The sequence below is a fragment of the Equus quagga genome, chromosome 8 (genome assembly GCF_021613505.1).
Source record: "Equus quagga isolate Etosha38 chromosome 8, UCLA_HA_Equagga_1.0, whole genome shotgun sequence".
In the NCBI taxonomy this organism is placed as follows: domain Eukaryota; kingdom Metazoa; phylum Chordata; class Mammalia; order Perissodactyla; family Equidae; genus Equus; species Equus quagga.
In genome coordinates this window covers 2,217,533-2,229,952 of record NC_060274.1, presented here as the reverse complement: position 1 = coordinate 2,229,952, position 12,420 = coordinate 2,217,533, and the positions used below count along the sequence as shown (strand labels likewise).

At 46.5% G+C, this 12,420-nt stretch overlaps 1 protein-coding gene across 2 annotated transcripts in view; it reads left to right on the top strand.

The window, feature by feature from the left end:
• KIF25 (kinesin family member 25) overlaps positions 1 to 12,420 on the top strand; it is a 53,508-nt gene that overhangs the window by 29,310 nt on the left and 11,778 nt on the right. For both annotated transcript variants that reach the window (XM_046669051.1, XM_046669052.1), the window contains 2 exons: positions 1,893 to 1,960; positions 10,469 to 10,543. In XM_046669051.1, the coding sequence (XP_046525007.1) occupies positions 1,893 to 1,960; positions 10,469 to 10,543 (143 nt within the window). The remainder of the gene's footprint in view (positions 1 to 1,892; positions 1,961 to 10,468; positions 10,544 to 12,420) is intronic.

Here is a 12,420-nt window from a genome sequence, read left to right as displayed (position 1 = left end):
CTGGGGGGCGTCTGAGCATTGGTTCCAGCATCCCTCAGAGTTTGCGAGTGAAAAGGATTTAAGAGCTTCCTCTGCCATAGGGGTATTGCTGTTATTAACTCATGACATTACCATTATCAGAGCATGATACTGCCATTATTATATCGGGTACGCAGCTCCTGAAGCAGTTTCTGGAGCACAGTAAGTGGCCCGTAATACTCAGGGGAGAAATGAACTCTGGATTCGGGACTCCTCCCAGAATAACACTTCTTCCTCGAAAGCCGTGTGAAGACCCAGGCACACGCAAACCTTTGAGCATCGATCAGGGGATGGCGTCTCAGCAGTCACGCTGGGTGACATGACAGAAGATCGCCGGTCCCCGACTCAGCCTCCCTCACTGCCCACGTCGCTGTGGGCCGGTTTCCATCCCCACGCGCCCCACTGAGACTTTTCATTGTGGTAGCAAATGACCTCCTGGTCCACCAAATCCAGCTGACAACTTGAAATAAGGACTTCAATGACCCTCTGCCTCAGTCACTCCCTCCTTCTTAAGCTGCTTTCTTTGGTTTCAGGGACTTCATCCACGCCCTTCTTGTTCAATTTTGCATTTTGGGAAGATGTCTAAGGCAGCAATGTAAAGAACAGACCGGACAGGGCTAGGCTGGAGGCGGAGAAACCAGCCGGGGGCACAGCGAGGGGCCCATTTCATTGGCGTGGGCCGTGGACGAGAAGGGCCACAGCAGGCACGGAGAAGGGGAGAGCCAGGCAGAGACGCCCCCACGAGGTCAAGGCCCAGTCAACAGCAATGTGTTGCCAATATTTAATGTTTTTTCATAGCCTGCCTTACCCAAATGCAGGCCTATGATTTCTGTAGCATTTCACCTCTGATTATGAACACAGCGAAGGTTGACGTCTCTGGTGACATCAGCATTGAACAGCAGGGAGACCTTGCAGTGTCCAGATGCAATAGCATGCCGTTCCAACACCTGCCACGACCGAGCTTCTGGCAGTAAATAAACAACAAGCAACAATCCTAGAGCAATAGCTGTTGTACCCCATAGCTTGTGTCTTTAAATCCTAACCAGGCCACTTTTTCACATGTATTTATTTTTGCAGATATATGTATCTCTCAAAGTACCAGTAGGAAGATGAGAATGTGTCACTCTAGCATCTTCTAACTATTATGGAAACATCAAATATGTATGGCTTATTCACCACTGCAATTCTTGGTTGTTTTTTTTAAAAAATTCTTCTGATACTATTTTTTCATGAATTCCCGTTTTATTTTAGAATGGGAACCAATTCAAAAGATTTGTGTTTTTCTCTTTGCTTAAGTGAAACCAAGCTAATGCTGCATTTCTTGCTAAAAATTATCTTTGCTTTCCTACGCGCAGGATATCTAAAGAAAATAGTTTCGCAAGATCAAAAGTCGATGTGTTTTAAAGACAAACCTTTTGGTTCCACCCATTATAATTAAATTAGGACAACAATTTCTTTAGCCTTAGGAATATCTCCATCTCACTTGGAATGTCAAGGGCGCTGAGAGGCCATTCTGGGCGGGTGGAACCGCGGGCTGCTGGAGGCGAGGAACTCCGTGTGATTCCTCCATGAAGCTGATTTCCTTCTCTGTATATCAGGGGTTGGCAAACTTTTCCTCTAAAGGGCGAGAGAGTAAATATTAGAGTCTTTGGGGGCCATATGGCCTCCGTCTCCATTACTCCATCGTGCTGTTGAGTCAAAAGCAGCCGGAGACTATCTGTAAACGAGGGCGTGGATGCCTTCCAATAACACTTTGTTTATAAAAACAGGCGACAGGCTGGATGGGCCAGAAGCTGTGCTTGGCCAGCCTCTGCTCGATGTGCTTCACGCAGCCCCGGCCGAGTCTCACCACTCTCTTTGTTCTTTTCTATCAGGAAACTGTCCTGGTGAGATGGGATCGGCCCGGTCACCCTTGGATTAACAAGACGTATAATTTTGAAAGGTAGGTGCTTTTTGAGATGACGTGTAGAGCAAAGTTACACAAGCATGAATTCTGCTTTAGGGCTTGATTAATGAGAGGTACAATTTATCCCATCATCCTAATTGTGGAGGGGCAAAGACAGTTCAGTGGAGAAAGGAGAGTCCTTCTGACCAGTGGCGCTGGACCAGCTGGACGTCCACATGCAAAAATCAAATGACCCTTGATCTATACATCAGACCTTTTGCAAAAATTAACTAAAATGGAATCTGGACCTAAATACAAAACCTAAAACCTTAAAACTTTTAGAAGAAAACACAGAAGAAAGTCTTTGTGACCTTGGGTTAAGCAAGGAATTCTTAAAAATACCACCAAAAACTTGATCCATGAAAGAATAAAGACACTGGAGTTTATCAAAATTAAAAACGTTTGTTCTGTGTATGATACTGTTAAGAGAATGAAAAGATAAGCCACACGCCGGAGAAAATATTTGGAAATCACGTACCTTACAAAGGACTTGTATCCAGAATCGCAAAGAACTCAAAAATAAGAGAAGAAGTGACCCAATGAACAAGAGGGCAAAGTATCTGAGCAGACGCGTCACCAAAGAAGGACGCCCAGCATCATCGGTCATTTGGGAAATGCCGCTCAAAGCACGACCCGGGGACACTCCACGTGTATTAGAACCGCTGAAAAAGACTCAAAACTGACAATGCCCAGTGCCGACAGCTCGCCTGCGTTGTTGTTGACAAGAAGGAGAAGTGGTGCAGCCCCTGACGCATGACCCAGCAGCCGCTCTCCTAGGTATTTACTCAAGACACTCACAAAAAGCCGTAAGTGAAGGTTTCTAGCAGCTTCCCTCCTAACTGATGAAAACTGTAAGCTATGCAAGCATCTTCAACTGGTGGATGGTTTAGCAAATTGCGATGCCTCCGTGCAACGGAATATGACTCAGCAAAAAAGAGAACAGGCTCTTGTTATATGCAACAACACGATGGATCTCAAGCACTTTATACAGAGCAAAATAAGCCAGACCCAAAAGGTTGCCTTCTGCATGACTCCTTTTATAGGCATTCTGGAAAAGACAGAACTAAAGGAATGGAGAAGAGGTCAGTGTCTGCAAGGGTTGGCGTGGGGAAGGGATTGACTACAAAAGAGGCTACAGGAGAGAATTTCTATGGGGTGACACAACTGTTCTGCATCTTGGTTGTGGCTTTCATATGCATTTATTTTCTTTGCTTTTTTTTTTTTTTTGAGGTGAGGAAGATTTGCCCTGAGCTAACATCTGTTGCCAATCTTCCCCTTTTTGCTTGAGTAAGATTGCCTCTCAGCTAACATCTGTGCCCATCTTCCTCTAGTTTGTATGTGAGACACTGTCTCAGCATGGCTTGATGAGTGGTGTGTAGGCCCATGCCCAGGATCCCAACCCACAAACCCTGGGCTGCTGAAGCGAAGTGTGTGAACTTAACCACTGTGCCACCAGGCCGGCCCCAGTATGCATTTGTTAATACTCGGAACTGTAACACGAAAAAGTGAATTGTACTGTGTGTAAATTTAAAAAAACAGAAGAAATTTTTTCCAACAGACTTTAAGAGAACATATCAGTCAGTTGCAATATGTGGATCCTGATTCAATCAAATCAACTCAAACTATTTTTTAAAAAGAAAGCTGCAGTGGACACATTAATATCAGTCAAAATAGATTTCAGATTAAGAATGTTACCAGGGAGAATGAGGTCATTTCATAACAACAAAGGGATCAAGTATTAAGAGGACATAGCCCCAAAGGTAAGAACAGGATTTCAAAGGAAATGAAACCCAAACTGGTTGAACCCAAAAGAGAAATAAACAAATCCATAATTTTTGTCAGAGATTTTAACACTCCTCTGTCAGTCACTGATAGAACAGGAATACGGAAGTGGGTAAAGATAGAAATTTTTAGCGTGTATATTTGATTTAAAGTAGGAAGGTAATCAGTTTCTCCGTCTTCGTCCAGAATGTTAAAAGGGCCTTAGAACCATCATCCTACCCATCCTCCTTGCTGTCTGGGTGGAGCTCCTCAGATGCTTAGGCCACGGAAACACACAGGCGTTGATCCTGGCCCGAGGATACCCAGAGAGGCAGGGGGACACCATCCTCAGTTCATTCACTCATTTACCCCGTGTGCCAACCAGATACCACCTTCCATGAGAGCCGTGATGTGGGAAATACGGAAACACTACGTTAGTAGCATCGGGTACCCAGAGGCAGACGAAAGGACTAAAAGAGTGGGCTCTGTGACTGCTGAGACGCTGCCCCACGACTGAGGGATGCCACCTCACCTGTAGCCCGGGCAACCTCCACGTCCTCTCTGGTGCCACACGCTCTCCGACTCCCCCAGCCACCCCCTGTGCTGGAGAGGACACGGGAGGTGCTCTCTCACCAGCCTTCCTGCCACCCCACTGAGCCAACTGGGATGGAAGGCGTCCTGGTCCGCAGAGGGGTCTTGAGACCACCCGTCTGCCAGCTGAGGCCCCCGAGCGACCTCTGCTGACCATGGAGAACAGAGCTGGCAGGCCCGGCCCCGCCCAGATTTCTGATCCATGAGATCACAAGAGAGGGCAAAGGGGCAGTGGCCCCTGAGCTCATATGTGGCAACATGCCTTCTTTTCAAACCTCTCCGAATAGAGTTGAGATTTTGGGTCCTTCTTTACAGCCACGGTCATGCACACTGCTGGACGTGCTCCGGGGTTGCCCAGTGCCATCGGCTGAGGTCAAGGTCATCCTGCTGGAGAACATCCTTGAGCAGTTTTCATGGCAACGTTCTTTCCACGAGTGGGAAACACCTTCTTTGCCTTGAATGATGTTTATCCACGGCTAGAAATGTAGGCGGAGAGCTCAGCGTCTGAAGATATGAATCCCTGGTCTCTTGGCTTTCTTACTGCTGAGGAGAAGTCGGCAAACAGCCCAAATGTCATTCCTTTCCGTTTATTTTGTCAAATTGACAAATCCAGAGTCGTACGGAGAGACTTTCTTGGGAAGGATCATTGCAGGGGAGGAAGGGACTGTTACAAGAGGGGCACAGGGTGCTGCAGAGACGGGACCTCTAGGGTCAGGAAAGAGGAGTGACAGGCTCCAAGGAGGGGTGAGGTGGGAGCAGGGGTGCAGGGGAGAGGGGAGGGAAAGGCTAAGACTGGGTCAGAAAGAGACTTCCCATGAGGCCGGCGATGCTCAGCAGGCGGCCTTCCAGGATCTGCTTCCGTTTCCATGTGACTTGTTGTATTTGGGGTTTCTCTGCCTTGGGGCGCTGTCCGTTCACATGCCATGTTCACGTGTTGTACACGTGTGTGGCGTGATTCATCCTGGGATATGCCCCCCATCTTGAGCCTGGGAGCTGAGCAGGCTTTCCTGCCATTTATCCGGACCCCCTTCCCGGCCCAGGCCAGGTTTCCAGTGCCTGGTTTACGTGGCAGTGTCCCTTCCGTGTCACGTCTCCGTCTCCAGGGGCGGGCCCAGCCTGCACGCCCACTGCCTCTGTCCAGTGGGCACCCAGCCTGGGTGTCTGCAGGTCGACGCAGGCTTCCCGCTCGCTCTTGGTCTGCTCTTCCTTCTGGCATCCGCACCTTTCCTTCCCTTTGCCCCTCCAGGGCCGCCTGTGTGTTTCAAAGCGTGTGGGGCTTTGTTTTATCCAGCGTCACTTATGCGTGGAATGGACGGAGGAAGCGAGTCACGTCATCTCCGTCCACCTGTGCAAGGCAGGGCTAGCGATGTACCTAATATTCACGTAGCGCTTTAGATGTCACCAAGCAAATTAAGTCACTCGACCTTCGCAGGAACACCTGGGGAGGGCGCTGCAGGTGGCAAGACCCAGGCTCCGGCAGCCACGGGCCTTTCTGCATCCAGGTCTGGGCATTATACCAGTGGCTGCGGCCTTGAAGAGACGGCGGGGCCCTGGGGAGGCGGGTAGTTCTGCCAGTGACCACCGGGACCTTGATCGGGGGAATAAGGAGGAGGAGCAGCCCCATTAACTCAGACGTGAGCGGAAATTCTCCGTAGAAAGCTCTGTCTCAGTGTCATCCGTGGAGGGTGCTCAGATCGAAGGGACAATCTAAACTGCGTGTTTGGGCTAGAAAACAATAAATGGAGCGTTTGTGTCACTCGCTGTCTATCTCAGTGAGAAGGGAGAGTCTGAGTTTCGGTCTCCGTAAGACTTTATTCTCGTCTTGGGATTCACTTTATAACAGGAGAGCACGTGGCTCTTGGGAATCAGAACATTGTTTATTTTACACCAGCTTTTCATGGAACTAATAACCGTCAAAATATTTTCTTTCAGTTCTGAAAGAAAGATCTCAACACTTTCAGCACTTAACTCCTTTTTAAAAATAAGTTTGTGTGAAGGGGAAAGTACGCTTCTTACTAGTCTGGAAAAATATGAACGGGCCCAGGGTCAGAAGAAAGTTGTTGTCTCTTGAGAGGAATAAAAATATTATTATATAAAAAAAAGCAAACTAAAAGTAACAGCCATTGACCCCAAATGCAATGAGAAAAATAAGTAATTTTTATTGTTTTAAGCACCGTTTCCATGTCAGGAAGCTAGAGGAGTCTTGGCTGTGTTCTTTTTTTTTTTTTTTTTGTGCAGAGGAAGATTTCCCCTGAGCTAACATCTGTTGCCAATCTTTCTCTTTTCATATGTGAGCCACCATCACAGCATGGCCACTGTGAATGGTGTAAGTCTGAGTCTGGGAACTGGACCTGGGCCACCAAAGCAGAGCGTGACAAACTTAACCCGTAGGCTACCAGGGCCGGCCCTGTGTTCTTTTATTATGTGTATTTATGATGTGATGTACCTATCCACATCTTTGTATTAGTTTCGCTATGTGGTAAAGCTCCTGGATGTGCAGGACACCGGATGTAGGTAAGGCTAAGGCTGCTTCCACGGGCAGAGATGGAGCATGGGGACCACGCACAGCAGATGCAGACGGGGGAGCCTCCTGGAGTACAAGATGCAGAATGCAGAGGACCCTGAGGGGCGGGCCTTGAACTGCATCTTGATGGTTCAGTTAACCAGGAGGTCACCAGGTAGAGAAGAAAAAGGACATTCCAGGTGGGGGCACAAAATGGTCAGAGGTATAGAGAAAAAAATGAGAACGAACCGTTCAAAACCCCGAAACCCCTCAGGGTGGCCGTCAGTGGGATTGTGGAGGGCAGTGGGGCTGTGGGAGCGAAGTTGCCTCATGCCAGCAGCCTACCTGCTTTTCTCCACCCCGTTAACCAAGCTGTCAGGACCCTGCTTCCCCAGCCTTCCAAGAGAGTGTGTTAGGCCTGTCTGCAGAGACAGACGGTGTCTCCGTAGCTTCTTTGCCTGTGGTTTAGAGTCATTTGCGTTTCTCTTCTTCTGTGAACTCTTCACATCTCTAGCTATTTTTCTTTTTTTTCTTTTTTGGTGAGGAAGATTTGCCCTGAGCTAGCATCTGTTGCTGTTCTTCCTCTTTTTTTTTCTTTTTTTTGCTTGAGGAAGATTAGCCCTGAGCTAACATCTGTGCCAGTCCTCCGCCACTTCATATGTGGGATGCCTCCACAGCACAGCTGATGAGTGGAGTACATCTGTGCCCAGGATATGAACCCACAAACCCAGGCCATAGATGCAGAGTGCATGCAGCTTTAACCACTTGGCCACCGGGCCAACCCCCTTATTTTTCTATAAAAATAGAGAAAGGATTTTTAATAGAAGGAGAAATATAGGGAATATATAAAAAAGATAAGGAAAGATAACGAATGTGGCCTTTTCCTTCTCTGCTTTTAGGAGCGCTTTATGCATTAGGGAGAGCAAGCTTCTGTCTGTGATTTAAGTCACAACTATTTTTCCCAGATTGTCATTTGTATTTTTTCCTTTGCTTCTGATATCTTTCAGCCATGCAGAAGTTCCCCTCTCCCTTAACGTCATCATATTCACAAAGGCCACCAGGTTATTGAGGAATGTACCCATGAGTTCCCGTAATTGCATGGTTCGGTTTTTTAAATGAAACTCACGGTCCCTTTGGAATGTACCCTAGTATAAGGAATGGAGCCAGTTTCATCTTTTTCCTTATGTCTCTCCAGTTCCCTGGACACCACTTCTTAAACACATCTTTTCTCCATTAATCTGAGATGCCCCCATGCGCATAGAGCACATCACCATGTGTAATTACCTCTATTTCTGGATTTTCTCTGGTCCGTCTGCTTATTTACTCATGTGCCCAGACCAAGCTGACTCAAGTGTGGTGTCCTTATAGCACGTTTAATGTCTGAGGCAGACCCCGTCGCCATCACTATTTCTTTCCCAGGGTCTTCTTTCTATTCTCGCTCTTTTGTTTTGTCAAATAAATTTTATAATCAAATTGTCGAGCTCCAGAAAAAACCTAATGGGATATTTGGTACTTTGGGGGGATAGATTCAGGAAAGGTGATAAGCTAACTTTGGACAAACTAGCATCCTCCTGGGGTTGAGTCGTCCTAGCCAAGACATGGTATATCTTTTCGTTTATTTGAGTTCCATAATGTGTCTTGCAGGAATGTGTCAGGATTTTCTTCCCACAGGATTTCGACATTTCTTATTAAGTTTATGCCTGGGTTTTTTATTTTCTTTTTTCCTGTCTTTGATAGGATTGTCCTCCCATTATATGTTCTAACTCATTTTGTTTGTATGTGTGAATGCGATTGACTTTTGTACATGAATTTTAGGACCTGCTACTTTACTAAATTCTCTTTTAATTGAGTAGTTTTTTCTTCCTCTGATTTTGGACCGCTCACGCATACGACCGTTATTACCTCTGAGCAGAATTAGTTAAACCTCCTCCTTTGAGATTCTTTATGTCACCAGTTGCTTCCCTCTGTCCACCGCATTAGCTATAATGACTCAATATGATGTTGAGTATAGTGTGGGGAGCAGGACCTTTGCCTCGTGTTGGTGGGAAGGACTCCAGTGTCCCTTTATCCAGTCAGATGTTCACGAAGCCTAAAATATTTACTATCCAGAGAAGGTTTGGCAGCCCTGCTGTAGATTAAAGACCTTGATGCCGTGTAGCCAGCCGCAGTGTATATGCCTTGTTTGAGTCATGATTTTTTAAACACTGATGGGAAAGATAAACTTATTAGAGAAGTGGGTAAATGTGAACATTGCCCCTTTTGTGTGTGTGAGGAAGATTGGCCCTGAGCTAACATCCGTGCCAAATCTTCCTCTATTCTGTATGTGGGACGCTGTCACAGCATGGGTAGGTCTGCACCCAGGATCCGAACCTGCAAACCCCCGGGGCCGCCGAAGCAGAGCTTGCAAACTTAACCTCTACACCACTGGGCCAGCCCCGGAACATTGCCCTTTTTTGGATGATGTTCAGGAATTACTGTTAATTTTTAAAAGTGTGATAATAGAAACATTGTTAGGATTTTTGAAAGAGGCATCATCCTTTAGAGATACAAACCGAAACATTTACAGATGAGGTGGACGTGAGGTCAGCTTCCAAAGGCTCGGGGGGGCAAGGGGCAGGGGAGGCTTTAAGTGAAGTGGGGTGGCCATGGGTAAGTGTGGGAGCTGGACCATGCACATATTGGGCTCATTCACTATTCTTCCTACTTTTGTATTTTGGTGATGTTTTTGATGAAAAGCTTAAAAAATACATTTAAGAGCTCAGCATCCTCCCACTTCCTCGAAATGCCCTCCTAGTTATACATAAAAAGCAATGTTTTATAAGGAATGCCCCTGAACTTTAAATGGAATCCTGCTTCTAGACATGACGGATCAACTGGGCGTTACGACACATTTTGAAAATGAGAGAAGAGGAGAATTTGGTTCCAGCTAAATAAAAACCTGCATTTCAGGAAACTAACCTTAAAATCAAAGCACATTGGGTTCAAATATAACTAACCACTCGTGTGTATTTGGTAATCTGGCGCTCCTTCGGCTCTTCACTGCCTTCCGGTCATGTTTCAAACTGTGCAGTAAACTGCGTTTTTGGGAGTCACTTCCCAGTTAGCTTTATTTGTCCAAGCTCACGAACAGAGAGCCACCACAGGTCCCCTCTCAGAGCATACAGTCCCGTCCCATTGTGTGTGTTAACGTTCTACGGAACTAACCTGGGAGCCTGGCAAAACAGTATTTTTAAGAACTTGAACCTAAAAATTAAGTGTTATATATCAACTATTTCCAGAGTATGATTTTTACATCATTGTCGTGGGACCCACCCAGGTAGAGTAATTTAGTTACAGGATAAGTATATGGTGTCCTTTCTTTGTTTCTTTTCTTGCTGCTTCTTTCTGCTTCGCAAGCATTTATAACTTTGCTTATGCTTGTTGCCTTTTGATAACAGAGGAAATAATTCTTCACTCTTCCTTAACTTCTGTTAGCTTGAAAAGTCATCAAATTAATCTTTCATTGTTAAAAACATATGCAGCTTGACTGCGCTGGGGGGGGTTTACCGGGGAAGCGTATGAGGATATTGTTGCTTCCAGATTTCTGTATTTGGATCCCGAGTGGCTCTCTTTCTCTTCTAATAACGCATCGTTTTTCACTTTGCCTCCAGAGTTTATGGTCCAGCAGAATCTCAAAGGGTGGTATTTGAAGAGGTGTGTCCGCTACTCACGTCTCTCTTGGATGGGTGAGTTAAATTGTCTGTAAGGTGCATTATCACAGTTGCGTGTAAACGTAAGTCAATTTCACTCATGCTACAGAATCAGAATATCCCATCACGGCCTCTGAGCATCTTGTGTGGCTGTAGACCAAACCCAGACCCCAGCGTTGGTTCCGTATCCATTGATGGAGGACATTTCTGCGCCCCAGGGAAAGGTGTGAATGTGATCTCGGGAATAATCGTTCGATGAGCACAGATGACTTGGGTTCCAAAAGATCTTTCAGTCGCACGTGCACGGGCGTTTAAGACGGTGTTGGCAGCTGCTTTTCTTCTCTCTGGGATTCTTGTTGCATTCCAGAATCTTTGCAAGCCTGTCAAGAATGTTAGCATTGGATCGAGGGGTTGACCCCTTGGGGAAGGAGCCTCCTGCTTGTGGAGAAGACCACTGCTGACTTCAGAGGCAGTGGGTCAGAACTTAGAAAAGAGATCACTTCTTTAGCAATGAATCGAACCAGGTTGTAGACTAAATTGTCACAATAAACCAAGACTCTCTCCTTCGGGGTCTTTAGAAGAATCTCAGTTTGGCGGAGAGGCGACGTTAAGCATCCTGATGAAGACATATGGCGTTTGCCCGGCAAGGGCTCCTGCACCGCCAGCTCCCCCCAAATGGAAACTGTAATTACAGTGTTGCTTCCGAACCACAGCCCTGCGGCGTCTAAAGGACATCACGAGGTGCCCGCAAGGCACATGGCGTGATGGCTCACGTCAGCATGGGGAGCCCACGGGGCTCCAGCCGCACCCACCGCCACGGCCCACCGTCCTGCCCTGAGGAAGTTTCTGCTTCAACTCTTCTTCTGGAGTCCTGGAATTTTTACATCCATCCGAAAAAAGTTCTTCCACTGAAAATGATAGGAGAGGCTCCTTTCTTTTTTTTTTTTCTTTTTTTCAGTAGGCATCTTTTAAGTAAGCAGATTCCAGAAACAAAAAAGGCATAGTGGTTAAATGATCTTGGCCAGAGTTGCCTTTCCCGTATAAATATGAAACAGATGGCCTTATTTTGACTCCTGAGCTTTTCTCTCTACATTCCTAAATGGTTTGCAAGATCCCTTTAAGGGCTCATTTATCTGTTGCAAAGATACCTCCCCCGCCCCACCCCCCACCTCCAGAAATACATATGCGTCTCTGAAGGAAGGTGTAAGAGATGTGGAATGCAGTGGGGGTTTGTTATAAAGACCTCGAGAATTTTCAGTTCTGGAAGAAAATACAGAATGATAGCGTAGAGGTCCTTGGTCAGTTTTTGCCTGAACATATGGTTTCCTTCATCATTTTTGGTTGAGTGGAACGGTTAACCTTGGAAAGCCAGGTCCCCTGCATCTGTAAGGCTTATGTGTCACTGAGCAAGGTGCCAATCCATCAGAACACTCTTCAAAGTCATTTTGTCAAAGTGACAGTCTTCGTTTGTGTGACCCACGGGGGTACACTGGGTTAAACAGTCAGTCCCCGAGGGTGGGACCTGCACTTGGACAGGCGACGCTCATGGCGGCCAGGGCTTAAGGTGCAGCCACATGTGGGCCAGGCTCGCCCACACCTTCACGGCCAAGAATGTACATTTGTATCGTAAACTTATTTCAAATAATCTTTCCAATGTTTGCCATCTACCCATTGGCATTTTTGGGCTAAATAACAAAACTGGAAGAAAATTTAAGCATCCATCAAGAGTCCTTGTCTCCTGTGAAATAAGATGCAGCAAAGTAATCCCCAGATGTAGGATTTCAGGGAGCCCGGCCACCTGTCACCGAGAGGACATCGCTCATTCCGGTTGACTACGAGTGTGAAAACCCCAGGTCCCTTGGAATAACAAAGCACAGGAATACATTACAATCCTAAGAATAATTGTCATCAGC